The sequence below is a fragment of the Bactrocera neohumeralis genome, chromosome 5 (genome assembly GCF_024586455.1).
Source record: "Bactrocera neohumeralis isolate Rockhampton chromosome 5, APGP_CSIRO_Bneo_wtdbg2-racon-allhic-juicebox.fasta_v2, whole genome shotgun sequence".
NCBI lineage: Eukaryota > Metazoa > Arthropoda > Insecta > Diptera > Tephritidae > Bactrocera > Bactrocera neohumeralis.
In genome coordinates, this window is record NC_065922.1 from 36,613,313 (window position 1) to 36,631,508 (window position 18,196).

Below are 18,196 nucleotides of genomic sequence, written 5' to 3' on the forward strand. Positions count from 1 at the left end.
TTCAAAGTTGATGTTGATTGATCGGTTGTAACTGTGACAATCAAAGTTGATGTTCAATGTGTTTTTCCACTTCTGGTCTAAAAATGAATTTTTTTGCAAATAATTATCAGTGTTTTTGTTTTACTTGAGTTTTTTTTTATATTTGAGAATAGATTAGACAATGTTCCTATATTTGTAGGTAATATTTTAGTTATGTTTAGTTTATTCTATACGAAGAAATAGCTATAACTAATAATTAACTAAAGTAGTCGCTGAGTTTTCTGTGTGTACGAAGTTATCGCAATTTCCCAAAAGGAAACAGACATGTAGATTTGTTTAGAATAGCAGCATCATCAGTTTAATTTTTTAGTGAAAGAAAGGTCTAATAGCAATTTTTTCTAAATTACTTCTAAAGTAAAGTTCTACTTTCTCTAAAGTTTATAGTAAACAAAAAGAGTTATAATAGCATTTGGCGGACTCCTTTTCTAAAAAAAAAAAATAAACCAAAAATGTGCATTCGCTATATTTATAGATATTTCGGTGAATCTATCACACGACCGTAGTGTTACTAAGGAAGACTGAAACCGTTAATTAAAGTACCGTGGATATTACATAAATCTTTTTAGGATTTATAATAAAACACGAAAAGAGTATATACCACTATAAAAACTAACACACTTTACTGTTGATTTACAAAATTATAAAAAAAGTTATTAATCTCATTTACATTAAAATATGTACATAGTAATGAATATTGGTTTTACACATTTCGAAATTATCTTATACGAAGACTTTTCGCTGCTATATTTACACTTAATTATTATTATTTATTTCTTAGTAGAAATTTTACTTCACAATTCATCTCTTAGGTTCTCCTTGCGCTCCTCGGCTGGAATGTGGGCTTTAAGTTTATGCCAGAACTCCACGCGATCGGCATAAATGTCACGTTCCATTTGTAGGATGGTGAACTCCTCGGGTGTTTTGTGACCCAAGCGGGCATAGTTTACCGGATAGCCAGTTGTCGGGTCCCAGTGTGTGAGTTTTGAGTTAGCAGGAGTTGGATTGCTGTTTCAGGTCGTAAGGAAGAATTTGAATATGTTTATTGAATGAAAGTTTATAAAATTTATAGTACTAATTACGGAGTGATGCACGAATCGTACTACAAAAACAAATCGTAATTTTTTGGCAGGTTATTGTTTAAAATTAAACAAAAAATGAGTGCTTGGGTTACCAAACAGAGGGTTTGGACAGTGTTGCGTTATCATGTTTTGCAGTCCGTCAATTCCGTACAAAAGGAATTCTGACGGGATTTTTGCGGCTCTTCCCTGAGCAGATGGGCCATTAAGAGGTTGGTAAAAATGTTTACCGAATCTGGAAGTATCGCAAGAAGACCGTATCATCGATATCCGTATATTCGTATTCAAGAAACAATTGCGGCTATTGCATCATCAATTCAGGCAAATCCAAGAGTTTCGACTAGCAACTTGTCAGCGCAATTGGAGTTAGCAGACGGTCATTACAACGAATAATTCATGACGACTTAAACCTGTTTACGTACAAAGTTTAAAGAACAGGCAGGTTAAACTCTCTAGATTTGCCTATTCGCCAAAAAAAAAAGATTGAAATGACCGAAGAAGACAATAGCTTGATAAATTGCCTGTTTATGTCTGGCCTCATTAGACATTTTGATCTAAACGGTAATGTCAACAAGCAAAATTGCCATATATTAAGTGAATTAAATCCATAAATAATTCACGAGACGCAACTTCATCCAGAACAAGTCACTAGGTGGTGCACAGTTTCGTCAAGGTATATTGTCGGGCCATAGTTCTTTGAAGAAAACAATGTAACAGTAACTGGTAATGGGCACCATTATTTAAAGATGTTGAAAGAGTTTTTTTACCCAAAACTGTGCCGAAGACGTATACCTTTCAATAGCGTTTGGCTCCAGCAAGATGAAGCAACTGCACACATAGCCAGACCGGTTATAGCGGATCTCCAACGAAAATTTGAAAACAAATTATGATAATATCAAGAAACTCTATTTTTCACTGGCCCACAAGGACACCTGGCATGACTTCATCAGAATTGTTTATGGGGTCATGTCAAGCAAGGGGTGTACAAAACAAAACCCAGAAATCTGGGACAATCGTAACCTTAAAGCTTCAATAGATTTGTAGGAGTAGAGGACCCTATCGATGTTGTACTATCCATTGACATTCGATTGTCATTGGTAAGGTTTTTCTTTCTACTCTAGTAATAATTACTGAACAGTGCTAGAGAAAAATGAGAAAGCGAACTACTGAGGTTAGAAGAACTAGGAAGAAGGAGAGACCAAAGAGAACTGAAGACCGGTATCTCCTTGGTGTCAACCCTTCATCAACGAAAGTATTCGATCCAAAAGCTCCAAATGGTAGCTTAAAAGGTACGCGAGACTAGGCAACCAACAACGAGAAAGGTATATGGAACCGATGTATGTATATCACTATAACTTCTGGAAACCCACAACTTGTAAACTCACCCTTCTTTTGCGAAATTAACCCACATATCGAGCATGGCTTCGCGCAGATCTCTATCAGATTTTGTCGGTGACGCACTGACAAATAACTCTAGAGCTACAGGGAATAGGTATTGTAGCTCTTCAGCGTGACAAGCACCTAGAGAGAAAATATAATTTAATTTTTTTAAATTAACTGTACTTTTAATGACATAAAACCAAGTCTTTTCATCGCATTATTACCATAATAATCCTCTCTGCCGCCTTTGAAGAGCTCAGAGAAACTTGCTGGACTGCGATGTTCGAAAAGGTACACATAAAAGGGAGGCATTTTCACAGATTTTTCGGCTAGCACGCGCTGGCGTAAGTACTCATCGATACCCGCAATGAACCAGCCATCTGAGATGAGCTAACAAATAACAAATATTCGAGGAGTTTACATAATCATGTAATCATTGAGATAATGGCTTACATCAGTTATATTTTGGTGATTGTATTTGTCATAGTTATGTCCTTCTTTGAAGTAGAACTCTACAATTTTACGCGTCATCTCTTTACGTACTTCTGGTGCATGGTGATCGTATTGCAGTTGAATTGGTAGTATCCAATCGAAATTTTGTTTGTAATCATCTAAAACGCCAGGCACATTAAGCAGCGGAGCAGTCTTAAGTAGGCCTTCCTCAGATGTGGCGCCAATCATTATAGGTAGCGAGAAGCCGTGCGGTATTTCAACTTCGCGTGGTGAAATAGTGAGAAACGCGCCCTCATGTGGTGGCTCCACAACCGGTTGATATGGCACCATGGGATCAAAGTCCCATTCCTTAGAATTTAAATGGATGAATCGTTAATCAAATTCGGTTATGTTATTTTAATGGAATGCGCAAACTCACGAACAACTGGTAGACGGTAGCAACTACTTTTTCGGCGCTTGCGTCACGCAAGCACTTCAATAGTTCCGGCCACTTTGCTTGATCATCACAACCCACTAATTGTGCGGCTTGGCGTGTGCGCCTCGCTGAAATACCCTCGTACTGTGGTTGCGCCCACGGGTTGTAGTATGTGCCCGATTGTATAATGGCTTTGTGGAAGAGACCTTTGGAATAGACAGTAAAATTCCTCTAATGTATTAACACAAGTATTTCAAGTTAGCATTACCCTTAGAAGAGTTCGAGAGCATATGGTATGTAACACTGGCGCCACCTGCGCTATTACCAAATATCGTTACACTTTGTGGATCGCCACCAAAGGCTGCGATATTTGTCTGTACCCAACGTAAAATCTCCACTTGATCTTTCAAACCGAAATTACCGGGACAATCGAGCGTTTCAGTACTCAGAAAACCGAGTGGGCCGACACGATAGTTGCCGATCACCAAAATAACATCGCGATCGAGTAAAAATTCCGGTCCATAAAAGCTGCTAACGCCGGAACCACATTGAAAACCGCCACCGTGAAAATAGATCATGACAGGCAAGGGACCCGTCTGATTGTGTTCCTGTGAAGAGTACGAAGTTCTCTCAGTAACGCACATATAAAGTGTTAAGTTTGTAGCTTACCTCCGGCGTATACACATTTAGATACAGACAATCCTCACTACCTTCGATTTCCATATCACGACGATAAGGATCACGCTGCATACAAATTGGTGAATCCTTAATGACATGTTTCTCTCCAGCCCATGCGCCATACGGTACAGGTGGCTGTGTTAAATTGTTTTAAATTTATTGCTATATTTAATTATAACTTTAAGTGTTTTGTGTGTTATGCGAGAGGAAACAAACGGCTTAAACGTTTCGCGCTTGTCACGGTTCACTTCACGAATACTAATGAAGTGGAATTATTATATTATTTATTTTTAATACGGCGCTTTAGAAGCTCAAGCACAGTAAATAATGCCGGCTCGTATTTGATCCATAAATATATGGATATTACGGAAACTGATCGGAATTAACACTCGCCCCAATACAAGTACATAGAATTGGTACCACTTGATCTGTCACTCTTATTTCTAGGGTTCTTTTCAATCAACTAATAATATTCATTCATAATATTCTCAATTTTTGATTTTATAACGGTCTTAGACAGTAGTTCAAATATATAACGGGTGATCCAAGTAGAGGTACTTTTTTCAATAGCCCTTTTTTGACAAATCGCGCCTCAGTCGTATCAAGCTGTCATGTTGTCTTTGTTCGGTATTGTTCGGAATTTCATCGTGGAAAGTCTTACGCCTGAACAACGTTAAGAAATCGTTCAAATTTATTACGAAAATTCACGTTCTGTAAAGAATGTGTTTCGGGCTACTGAGCGTATTATTCGCAACCCATCTTGAGACCCAGCATTCCAGAAAATATAGCAGCCGTAGCTGAGAGTGTTCACGAACACCATCCAGAGTCGATTTCGCGCCGTTCGCTGCAACTCGGACTGACGCATGGAACGACGTGGCGCATTTTACATCGAGACCTTAAATTGAAAGCGTACAAAATACAGTTTCAGCAAGAACTGAAGCAGCTCGATCTTCCCAAACGACAACGCTTCGCTCTATGGGCTCTTGAAAAGTTCCAAGAAGTTCCAATATTTTCGAGCAAAATTTTGTTCAGTGATGGGACCCATTTCTGGTTCAAAGAGTATGTCAACAAGCAAAATTGCAGTATTTGGGACGAAGAGCAATCTGAAGAGATTCAAGAGAGCCATTTCATCAAAAAAAAAAATAACGGTTTGGTATGGCTTGTAGGTCAGTGGAATCATCGGTCCATATTTCTTCAAAAATGATGCCGGTGAGAGCGTAACCGTCAATGGCGACCATTATCGCGCTAGGATGCCTGAAATTGAAGTTTGTCATTTCGGGGACATTTGGTTTCAACAAGACGTGGCACCTTCCCACACATCGCATCAATCAATGGATTTATAGAGAGAACACTTCGGTTAGCAGATCATTTCACGTTTCACTTTTGTTCTACCCTTGGAAATTGTCCAAGATTATTAAGCAAATTCATATTCTCAGAAAAATTCACGAATTCACGTTCATCGAAAAATCATCTTCACAGTTGAGGCTCATTTCTGGCTTAATGGCTTCGCCAAAAAATGAAATTGTTGTTAAAATTGGGGTGAGTCAATTAATCGTGAGATTCAGGAAACGCAATTGCATTCCCAAAAATGTACCATTTGGTTCGAATTGTGGTATCAACAACACGATATTGGCAGACCCTAGTTTGGCTATTAGAGGCAATAAGACATCCTTCCAGAAAGCTGCTTTCTAACATATATGTAAATGTACAGTAATGAAGCATTGCTAAAGACCTTTTTACCTCAAAATTGACCTTTAGTGGATATTTAGTTGAGTTTTCTAACTGGCAAATAACTGGAGCACATGTATTAAATTATATGTAAATGGGTTATTTTATAATCTCGGAACGATATCGTAAATAAGAGTCTATCATTTCGTAATGGGTTCACTTATTTACATATTGACAGCGGTATTGACATTTCATTTCGAGAATAACAAAGTTAAAAGCCTCACTAATTGGCATAACGAATAATTTTGCATACATTAACATTGAATAAACTTCGCAGAATTAACTAGAACGAAATATATTGACAAACAATAATAAAAAGGTATTAGAGAAATTTTGGTTGGATTGAGTAACTGAAAAATTCTTAGCGATTTTTACATTTTTTTTAATTAATTCGAACAAAAATTAAAAAAAACTGAAATCGTAGCCAGAATTTTTTGCATTCCGCTTGGTAACACCAGTTATGCAAATTTAATTTTGTCTATTGCTATAATGTGGTGTAAATTAGCATTAACAAGTACACTTGATCTAGCTGCTTTCATAATTTGCCTTCGTTTTTTGAATATAATGCGTTTGTGCGTTTAGGAGTTAATGTATTAACTGTAAATGTATTAATCGTAATCAGTCTGCTTTCATTTTCATTCTAAAGAGAAGTGCGAAACGAAAAAGATATTGGTTGCTCAATGTGTTCAGGAAATAAATTATGTAGATTGTAATTAAAAATAAGAAATCTATCTCAAATATGCGTAAAACAAATGTGGATCTTGTGTGGAACGAAAAAGATATTGGCCTTAATGTGCTCAGGAAATAAATTATATAGAATATTTAATTAGATATAAGAAATCTCTCTGAAATATACGTGAAACATATGTATGAGAAGATCGTGTGTTAAACGATTTTGAACAAATTGCTTTTTGAAAAAAAATATTGCTGAATTTAAGATGTGGATCGTGTGTAGAACGTATGTTGAGCAAATTAATATTCGACAAAATTATAACTGAACTCAAGATGTCTTATCACTGCAGAAAATCCATAAAAGTGTGGAACATATTTAATATGTGGATCGCATGTGGAACAAATTCATATGTTACAAATATATAGAAATTATGTAGAATAATTTATTAGAAATGTAAAATCGCCAAGAAACATGTACAAAACATATGTGGATTGTATGTGGAATGTATGTAAAACAAGTTGGTACTTTACAAAATAAAAATAAACACAAACTTTAAGTGTGTTGTACCACTACAAAAAATTTACGCAGCTGTGGAACATATATCACATGTGTATCGCTTGTGGAATGTAATGATATTTTACAAAATGTAGAAATTATGTTGAATAATTAATTAGAAACATAAAATCTGCAAGAAATATATGCAAGTCTTATGTGTATTGTATGTGGAACGTATGTAAGACAATATGATATTTAAAAAAAATAAACTAGGTGTCTTGTAACACTACAAAATATTTGCATAGTTGTAGAAATTCAAAATATGTGCTGCAAAACCAAGTAGAAAATAAAGCCAATATATGTATATGCATATTTAGATGTGTAGAGGAAATAGAGAAATAGGCGTGTCGCGTAATACTCGTATTAATAAGTGTAATTAAACGTAAGAATACTAATGAATGAAATCTGCACTTCACCTCTTTACTGTTCCAATGGATCAACAGTAATAACGTACCAAAACAGTCTCTTTCTCAATTAGTTATTACCTCATTTTAAGATTACTTGCATCATTTGATTTTGGCCATGCATATGCCTGTACAATATGTGTTACATGAATGAGTGTGGGAATCACGTGGCTAATGCTTACAGGCGCATTGAGTAAAAAAAAAATAGTGTCCCATAAATTACATAAATATGTAAATTTGAATGAAATGTGACTCTTTACAGGAATTGTTTACCATTTTATCGGCCACGCCTTTATAAAGAGTAAATTTTCCATTGAAAGGGAAAATAAAAAGTACCGTCATTCGATGTAAACATTACAAAATATTATTCAAACGTAACTGTACCGGAAATGCTGTTTTTCTGGACTGACGTTTGCGTATATCTGTATTTATATACTAATGCTGATGCCACGACGAGCCTTCACTATAATTTCCAGTTAGTAATCGAATGCAAAATTATTCAATATAATTGCATTTAGCAAAACAAGGGAATTACACTAATCGAAACGAAATGCAAAAGTGAAAGTCGTAATTCCTCTCAACCTCAAAACTGAACGAAACGAACTCATTATTTTACGCAGTAATTATTCTGACTGGTGTCACAGAAAATACAGCATAGGCGATCAAAAAAATTGTAAAAAACTTGAACCCGCCAAAATCCGTTTTGCTCAAAAAGATAAGGAACTTTCCGAGGCTCAATAAAATGTAAACAAAACTTCGAACCGATTTAGCCAGGTCCGTATGTTCCGTTTTGCTCAAAAAGATATCGATTTGAAATATTGAACTTTCCGAGGCTCAATAAAATGTATAAATCTATACATAAACTTCGAGAGGAGCTGTGTCGATTTAGCCAAGTCCGTATGTCTATCCGTCCATCTGTCTGTGAAGTCGTCCCTAAACTTTTGGGATATCGATTTGAAATATTGCACACATACTTTTCCCCAAGAAGTTGCTCTTTTGTTGGAACCACCGATATGATACCACTATAGAATATATTTGCCGTACAAACTGACCGATTATAATCAAGTTCTAGTATGGAAAACTTTTTCAACCCGCAGAAGGAAAAAGTAAAATTGGACTTTCCGAATGGACCACCTAAGACGCAGCCGCGGTCAACATAATCCAATATGATATGTCTTTTATGCGTTTTTTTAAAAAAAGTTATCAAGCTCTTAAAAAATCACCCGATATTAAGGAAACTCACCATGGGCTCTTTATATTGAGTATATAGTATCTACTATATTCGAGAGAAAGGTTCTGCGGAAGCCTTATGGTCCTTTCCGCATTGACAACGGCGCATATCGCAGTCGATGGAACGATAAGCTTCACTAGATATACGACGACATTCACATAGTTCAGGGAATTAAGAGACAACGGCTACGGTGGCTAGGTCATGTCATCCGAATGGATTTCAACTCTGATAGTATTCGATGCAGTACGCGCCGGGAGAAGCAGAGGAAGACCTCCACTCTATTGGGGAGATCAGGTGGAGAAGGACCAAGCTACATTTGGAATCTCTAATTGCCGCCAAACAGCAAAAAGGAAGAACGACTGGCGCGCTGTTGTAAACTCAGCTATAACCGCGTAAGCAGTGTCTACGCCAATAAAGAAGAAGGAGTATGTTAAACCGAATTTAAATATTGAAGCTTTGAGAGTCATATAGTGTTATAAGACCATACGTTACGAAATTGAAGAGTGTTTGGAAGCAAACAATTTGAAATGTATTTTATTATTTTAAGACATTAAAAAAATGAATTATTCAGATTTCTATCCATTACAGCTTTGTTTATGTTTCAGATAAACTTTTCAAAATAACAAAAGTATATGTACTTTCTAGGAAACCAGAAACGACTGGATCAAGTTATTATGCGACCTGTGCCGAAGATCAACCTGGATGAGGGTCCTTATATAGCCTAGTCTAAAATAGAGCTTAAGGAAACCGGGCGCCCTCTATAATAAGATGCTCTTACTTGCGTAGCGTGAGCTATGTGTAAGCGGAAATATTCGCCCATATACCTGTGCGTCTCAAAATATGAGCCGTACTGAAAACAACACAAATTTAAAGAATTTAAAGGAGTCCGGATCTCCTGTAAAAAAGCCAGAGGGAGCTACGTTGGTTGTTCCTAGAAGAGGGCAGCGTTTGTAGGGAGCTCGAGAACAGCCAAAGCTGTCAAGCTCGGTCTAGAAGGAAAGGGTGAAACTAGCAAGGTAGTTCAAGTGAAGACTGGCTACAAGAAGGCAACAATACAATTGACAGCCGAAACCAAATCCTGTAGCCAAAGCGTGGCTCCTCTAGTGCGTCTGTCAGGAAATGGCCGAGTTTCAAGATCGATGACCCAGTGAAAGTAAGGTATGCGGTGTAGCGACGTGCTGCCTACTTGCTGGAAAGGGTGCAGCTGCAACCGCCAATCAATGAGGAGCTTACAAAGAAGCTCCCAGAATCCACTGAAAGCGGTGAAATAGTCTTGCTACGTTTTAAGCTTGAACTGCCAGCAGGTAGCAGCCAAGCGACACAGTTCAGCTGAAGAGACTGCTTAGTAGCAGTCAGTCAACAGACCGATGACAATTTACTAATGTGGACCGAGACCGTATTATATTGGTGTGCTGGATGAGGTAGATTCCGAAGCAAAATTCCATTGGCAAATAACTCTAAATGCAGATTTTGCTCTTTAGTAATATCGATATTTGTATGTGAATATACACGTACTATATATTGGGTAGTCTTTTCGTATTTCTAATCAAACTTGAACTTAGTTTTTTATTTATAATGAACTTTAACTTTAACCAAATATGTATGTATCATTTTAGTCAACCACTTTTTGCCATTTTTCGGCTAGAAACATTATTACATCAGTGTAAAACTTTTCTGGTTTCTCGGCGAAAAACTGCGACTCTTGAAGCCAACTTCACTCCATTAAGGGAGTTCTGCATTGACCGAAACAAATGATAATCTGATGGTGCAAGGTCAGGGCTATATGGTGGATGCATCAAAACTTCCCAGCCGTGCTCTTCCAGTTTTTGCCTAGTCATCAATGATGTTTGTGGTCTAGCGTTGTCCTGATGGGAGACAAAGTCCTTTCTGTTGATCAGTTCTGGCCGTTTTTTTCGATTGCTTGCTTCAATCTCATCAGCTGTTGACAGTAAAATGTAGAATCAATCGTTCGACCTGGTTGGAGGAGCTCGTAGTGGATGATTTCTTTCCAATCTAATCAAACACTCTGCATAATCTTTCGAGGTGTAAAGCCCTGCTTTGCGACTATTTGTTGACCTTCACCACGCTTGGACCTTGATCTTTTTCGCACATTATTGTCGTATTTGATCCACTTTTCGTATCCTGTTACCATTCGGTTCAAAAATGGTTCGATTTAATTTCGTTTCAGTAAAGAATCGCAGATGTTAATTCGGTCCATTAAATTTTTCACAGGCAATTCATGTGGTAACCAAACATCGAGCTTTTTTTTGTAGCCAGCCTTTTTTAAATGGTTCAAAACCGTTTGATGATGAATGGCTGTGGAGGTGACTTTTCTGGTCAATCTTTTCCATAATTTCATCGACTTTTTCAACGATAGGTCGACCAGAGCGAGGTGCACCTTTCACACCGAAAATGCCAGAATGGAAGCGAGGAACCATTGTTGTGCTACACGAACTCATACAGCATCGTCTCCCTAAACTTCACAAATTTTATTGGTATTCTTCCCTTTTTTATACAAAAATTTCAAAATATTACGTATTTCTTCATTATTTTCACTTATTTTTGAAAAGCTGTAACTTTTTTTTCAACTTCCCCGAATTTAATTTAATTTTCTTTGGTTAAATGAAGCTTAAAATCTCACCTTTCCAACACTATATGGCATGACGCAATGTGATTGGTTGGACTGGAGATATACGACTGCAACGACATCTATTGGCAAAATACGAAAAGACTTTTTCGACTACCCAATATTAATCTTTGAAATTATTAATATTTTTATAAGAAATCATAATTATTTATTTTTATAAAAATTTTAACATTTTTATGAAGTTTAAAAACATCATAAGAAAAAAATCGTAAAATTTTGGTTCATTACATTTAAGCTTATGCAGTGATCATTATTTCACATTGGATCATTCCATTGAAAACTAGAAATCAAAACTTTCATTCTCTATCTACATATGTACATATGTACATACATATGTATGTTTATATTCATATATAAGCATATGCAAATGAGGACCACCCCACGGCGCTGGCACGTGCTTATATTACTCACTAGGCCGTAGTTTTGCACTTGTTTGTTTTTGCTGCAACAGCGCAAATTGACAACACAAGCTTTGGACTGTCGAATATGCTAATTTGTATATATGTTTTATGCTTTTTTTGTTAAATCCGCTAATTAAATACTAACCGCTTGCTGAATTAGTTTATGTATTCCATATTTGCGCATGCCTATCGTTCAACGAACTGTGTAAGCAAAAAAAATATTACAATTACTAGAAAATGTTGTAGTTATTGCTATTGTTGTTGTTGTGCTTTCCTAATGCAATGAGATAGCAGAAAATATATCTCTGGCACATGCTTGGGAGGCCCTTAAACGTCCCAGCATCTATTTGCTGTGGGCAATTTTTTTGGGCAGACCGTTATTAAAGTGCCCTGTCAAGCGTAACAACACGACAACAACATAAAAACAGCGCGTGTGCGCAACTCACTGATCGAAGCATTCGAAAAAACCGGACTGCAAATTTCTAACAAAATTTTATGGCACAAAAAACAACAAAAATTAATAAAAAATATTTCGCCACTTCATTAGCATTTGGAAATCGACGCAAAAGTTCGCAATTTGCATTAAACTTTTGTTTTAATTAGGTAATTAATTAATTAGTTTTGTTTTGTCGCCTTCTTTATTTCACTACCACATATACACACACACACACACAAAATGTGCTGAAACACACCTTAAAGCGCAATTCGCCCACAGGCGGCAGCGCATACGGCACGCCCATAAAGGCGCGCATGTGTCGGCCACTGTGCGAGGTGCGATGGCGGCCGACCAGGACTCCGCCATGTGGCAGCTCCACCTTCAACACATCCGCCGTGCGCGCCGCGCTCGTGTCGAAACGAAGACAGAGCGTAAATAGAAATAACGCGACGGTTAAAGTTGCGACGCCGAATAAACCGTTGACGCATGTGCGATGCTGTCGCCGCGTTCGCAGCTCTTTTGCCAATTGACGATCGTTTGTATCGGACATTTCTGCGCGTACTGAAACGATCGCGACGATTGTTGCCGATTTTAAGCATTTCTCAAGTTTGGTTAAAAGTCACTACAGCGACAGTATCAAAGCTGGGCTTGAGTGTATGGGTGTTGTGTGTGAATGCGTGCATAGATACAGTCGTACTCGGTTTGGAATAACTGAGATTTTTCGGTCGCCGGTTTTTTAGGGTGACCAGATTAAGGTAACCCTCAGGTAAAAAACAGTATTTTTTCAACAATTTTTGAAATATTCTATCAGAATTTTTTAATGTTACAAACATACGCTATTAAAAGAGAAATTCTGAAATTTTTGGAAAAAAACAATTTTAAACTCGGCCATTGCGACGCCATTTCCGTTGAGCCCTCGGAAAAAAGATGCGCCCGCATTGGCAGCATAACCCCTTACAGGATCATCCAAAGTGAAAAATACGTGTTTTAGTTAAAATCATAGATTAGAACTTGGACCAAAGAAAAAAGACTGAAAATTGGATTTTTGCAGACATTTTTACAAAAAAAAAAAGGAAAATTTCAGTGGTAACTTCGCGACATTCTTTTTCAAAGAGTTGTAATCGAAAAAAAAATCTTTCGTTCAAACCTTTAAGAATTATATCTAAAAGACCTGTGCAAAATTTCACGAAAATCGGTTAAGTAGTTCTCGAGAAATCTTGCAAACCAACTTCAAAAACACAGTTTCGAGAAAAATGCGTTTAAAGACGGCGCACTTGGCCTAGCTAGCCTCGAGCGCACAAGTTCTCTAGGCTGTGTCTCTTAAACTTACTCGGATCAACTTGAAAATTTAGGACTCGGTTTTCGATCGTTCAGTTTGTACGACAACTACTACATGTATAGTGATTCGTTCTAAACAATTTCGCCGGAGATGGCTTTGTTGTCTTAAAAAAAAATTCCATGTCAAATTTCGTGAAGATATTTCTTTTAATGAAAAGGTTTTCCAAATAAGCGTTTAATTCCGATCGCTCCGTCCATCAGCGGTTCCGATAAATTAACAGCTTCTTGGGAAGAAAAGAACGGATAAAAAATTTCAGAACGATATCTCAAAAAATAACAGGAATTTCCGCGTATATGCAGACAGACTGAGAGACGGATATGACTAAATTGACTCAGCTCGCCTCTCTGATCATTTGTATATATATTTTATATATTTACTTCTGGGTGTTACATTTCGGATTTAGGTCTAAGTTAAAGTGGGTATCAATACTTGAGTTTCATTTTCACAATTTTGAAAACTGATTTGTGGTAACCCTAATCCGTTAATAATTAAAAGGGGGCAGGGCAAAAAATTTGAAGAATCTACTTGTGTAATTTTTTATTAGTATTATAAGTATTTGTAGAATTTACATACAAAAAGGAAAGCAAGAAAACGGGCGATCAATAATCGTGCTTCACATTTTATTAAAATGAGGTGCACTGACATCCGATTGATTTATACTAATGAGTATTTTTATCATATGATACTCTGAGATTGTAGGCTTTTTACATATATTATATGAAATTCCGGTTTTCTGTGCTTTTTTCTGATAAAAAAACATTTTTAAATTGCTATTTATACAAGCCTGGCATACTAAATTCTATTAAACGTCATTACTTATTGAGAATAATTTTATAGTCTGGTGTTAAATGGTGATACGTGCTGTGAGTTCGTAATAATTATTTATCGAAAAGTATATAAAGCAATTTTTAAATATATTAATTTTAAATCAATGGGTTGTTATTACGAAACTGGCATATAATGGATAACAGTATTTAATGTTATGCAATAAATTGATATGAAGAATGACATTCTTCTCGAACTATTCTTATTACAAAAGTGATCCACGAATGAGTCTATTGATATATGAGATTGGATTTTACTGCTAATATAGTTAAGGCTGTATATGACTAATTTAACTAATTTGGCGAGACGAGTTGAAATCCGAGTGACTGTCTATCTGTCCGTCCCTGCAAGCTGTAACTTGAGTAAAAATTGAGATATCTGGATGAGACTTGGTATGCGGGGTCCTTCGTCGACTTCGTAGATAGAATTAATTTAAAGCATGGCAACTTATGAGCAAAAATTGCTCAAATCCAACCAAAACTATCCAAGCCCTTAGGTACAGCATATGTGGACCCCAGTGTCTATAGTTGACTTTTAACCGAAAATATCGGTCAATAAATGGGATATACAATTGAAATTCAGAGATAATCCTTTTCTGAAATAATATAATAAAATGTTCGGATTTGTTTTAATTCACTGAAATAACTCATACTCGTTCTCCGGATCGGATATTTGAGATTCAGGTACATGTGTGGAATCAATGAGGTCGAACGATCATCAAGCGCATCACACGTTCGGTGAATGAGCCCAAAACGAAATGACCAGTGAACCCGATTTTCACAAGCATGAATATTGAATGGGTACGTAAATAAACAAATTCGCAGCATTTAGAGTGATCATAATGCACTTGTCATTACTGAGAAGCCGTTACAGCTTCAAAAGGTGCGCTCTGTGGCCAGAGAAGATCATTGGTACATACAATACATCTTGAAAAATGAAGCCGGTGATAATGTTACAGTCAATGGGGTGCGGTATTAGGTCATGGCTAGTGACTACTTTTTTGCCTCAATTGGAGGATGTGAACGGCATTTGGCTCCAACAAGACGGCGCTACATTCCAAACAGCCAATGAAACACACTATTTATTAAATGAAACATTTGCTGGTTCCTTTTTCCTTTCCTTTATTATGATTTCAAAGACTTCCAAAAAAACTCCAGATTAATGATGAAATAATCACAGCTTTATTCTTCTAGCGTCATGAGATATCAGAAAGCAGTACACATATTGGACCTAATTTCTCTACTGAAACTTTTAGATATAACACACAGTCCATCCATCCTTTTCTTGCGCAGTGCTTCTCTTTTTAGTTGCAATTACGAAATTGCAGGTTTTGTTTGACATTTTCTTAGTCTCTTCGTATTCTTTCAATTGCGCTAATAATTTCAAAGGAAAACGAAAATATAAAATTTGAGAAATAAGAATGAGCGAAACAAACAAAATTTCATAAAACACAAGTGGTTATATGTTTGTAAAACTTTGAAGCTTTTTATGCGGTTAAGTAGTGGAAAAAAGTAACGGTAGATGGTACAGCTGCAATAAGAGTTGGCGACGTCTCTTTGCTAGCTTACCTAGACATACTTGGCTTCCGACCAATAAGGCATTGCAAAAGTCAACTTGAGAGGCTAAAATTAATTTCATACTGTATGAATACCTAATTCAAAATATTTTTAGAAAAAAACTAAAAAAATGGTATGCGACGACTGTGCCCACAATAAATTAAAATAAAAATGGCAGAAGATTTTTTTGCCACAACTTTTGATTTATAGAGTGAGCTTATACATATACAGTCTGTCGCAAAAGAAACAGAACTTTTTAAATATAACTGTTTCTGGTGGCGCCACCTATTAGTGGGTATATGAAATAAAAAGTTTGATCACTTGTTGACATTTCGTAAAAATTTTAAGACAATTGGATAACTACAATCGATGTTATCGATCAAAAAGTGACAGCAGCTTTTGGTCATCGGTCGTAAAATGCATTTTGAACAAAGAGCAAATATCAAATTTTGTTTTAAACTTGGGAAAACGTTTACTGAAACATTTCAAATGATGAAAAAAGTTTATGGTGATCAGTGCCTATCCCGTAGTAATGTGCATGAGTGGTTTAAGCGATTCCAAGAAGGTCGTGAGGACCTCTGTGACGATCAAAAGTCGGTCGTCTTCAGAAGTCAAAAATAAAGACAATGCTGATTTGTTTTTACGATTCCGAGGGTATTGTACACCGAGAGTTCGTCCCACCTGGCCAAACGATTAATGCTGTGTTTTACCTTGGTGTTATGAAGCGTCTTTTGTCACGCATTCGTCGTGCTCGACCACAATACCGTGAGGCAGGGTCCTGGCGCCTGTTGCACGATAATGCGCCGTGTCATCGGTCGACGCTTGTCACTGATTTTTTGACAAAAAACTCCATATTAACCATTAATCACTCACCCTACTCACCTGATCTGGCACCCTGCTGTGATTTTTACCTATTTGGAAAACTTCATTTGCCCATGAAAGGACACTGGTTTCAGGACATTTCAGCTATCCAAAAGGCGACGACCGATATTCTCAAGAGAATTCCGAAAAATGACCTTAAACGCTCACTTGAAATGCTAATTGACCGGGCTAAACGCTGTATCGAAGCACAAGGAAACTACTTTGAATAAAAAAATATAACTTTTGAAAAATATTAATTTTTTGTTGTTTTTTTTAACAGTCCTGTTTCTTTTGCGACAGACCTTGTACATCCTAGTATGTGTTAAAGCTGCAGTTTGACAATTTTTGTACAGAGATAGTAATTTTATTCTTTATCAATATATCAATGAATTCTGATAGTCGGTAATTTAGTGGTAGTGTGTATTTTTTTAGAGTAGGACCTTATTTACTTCTAACTCATATCTCTCTCAAGGAACCACCGGATTAAATATTACTTCATGGGAGAGAGAAAAACTTTAACCATCTTTTATCTATCATACGGACAAACTGACGGCTAATAAGCTGATATATAAGCTGACGTTTCGCTGACAGCTTTCCATTTACCAGAGGCCCGACACATGTGTGCTCTCAAACTTTCCATCGAAAAAAGAAAATGTGTCTACTTTAAACTTTTTGTTCTGGGAGCTATTTACTACAGAGTACTAGCCTGAAGTTTTTTTTCTTACCTTGCACAATTTTATGCAGCATCGATTAAATTAGCGCAGTATTAAAATGTTTAGACTACCATAAAGATTTTAAAGATTGAGCTTACGACCTTAACAAAAATTAAGTAGGAATAATCCAAGAGTCTACAATTTGCTTGATACCGCATCGAATGTTATTTTTTAAGGCGTCAATCGTCTCGCAGATAAGCTGCGTTGGCAAGCGATTTCTTATAACTCCACAAATAATAGTCCAGCGCTTTAAACTCACATGATTTTGGAGGCCAGGCCCACGACGCGACAAAATTCCCTTCAATAGATTGATTGTTTCGTTGGCTGTATGGCATGTAGCGACCGTTAGGATCACAAAAACATCCTCCAATCCAGTTAAAAAGTCATTCATCTATAGTGTTCCCTATTAACTGATGCTGTACGGCTTCATATTTGAAGAAATGTGGACCAATGAATGTCTCTGCCCATACACACACCAGAAAGTAACTTTTCGAGGATGTAGCGGCGTATTAATATGGGCAAGTCTATTATAATCACTTCAAATGCGACAATTTTTTACGCTCGATGTCCAGTCAACCAAAAGTGAGCTTCATCGGGAAGTAAAATTTTCTTGTAAATCCCGTGATCGGTGCTTATCTCGTTTTGGCTCTATTCATCGAACGTGCGGCGCGCTTGATGGCCGTTTGGATTTAATTCTTGAACGTGTTGTATTTTATAAGCTCACAAACCAAAATTCCTTCACAAAATCTTTCATAAAGTGGATGGGCACAACTACAACTGTTCCGC

The 18,196-nt window shown here is 36.7% G+C and overlaps 1 protein-coding gene across 1 annotated transcript; it reads right to left on the bottom strand.

Annotated features, from left to right (window-relative positions):
* Positions 1-630: 630 nt before the first annotated feature.
* On the bottom strand, positions 631-12,683 carry LOC126759645 (venom carboxylesterase-6-like). The gene is made up of 8 exons (XM_050474607.1): positions 12,373-12,683; positions 4,033-4,176; positions 3,632-3,971; positions 3,367-3,569; positions 2,949-3,296; positions 2,720-2,885; positions 2,501-2,636; positions 631-1,044 (listed from the first exon to the last, which is right to left on the bottom strand). Exons 1-8 carry the CDS (start codon positions 12,664-12,666, stop codon positions 831-833), a joined length of 1,845 nt encoding a protein of 614 aa, XP_050330564.1. The 5' UTR covers positions 12,667-12,683; the 3' UTR covers positions 631-830.
* Positions 12,684-18,196: the final 5,513 nt, after the last annotated feature.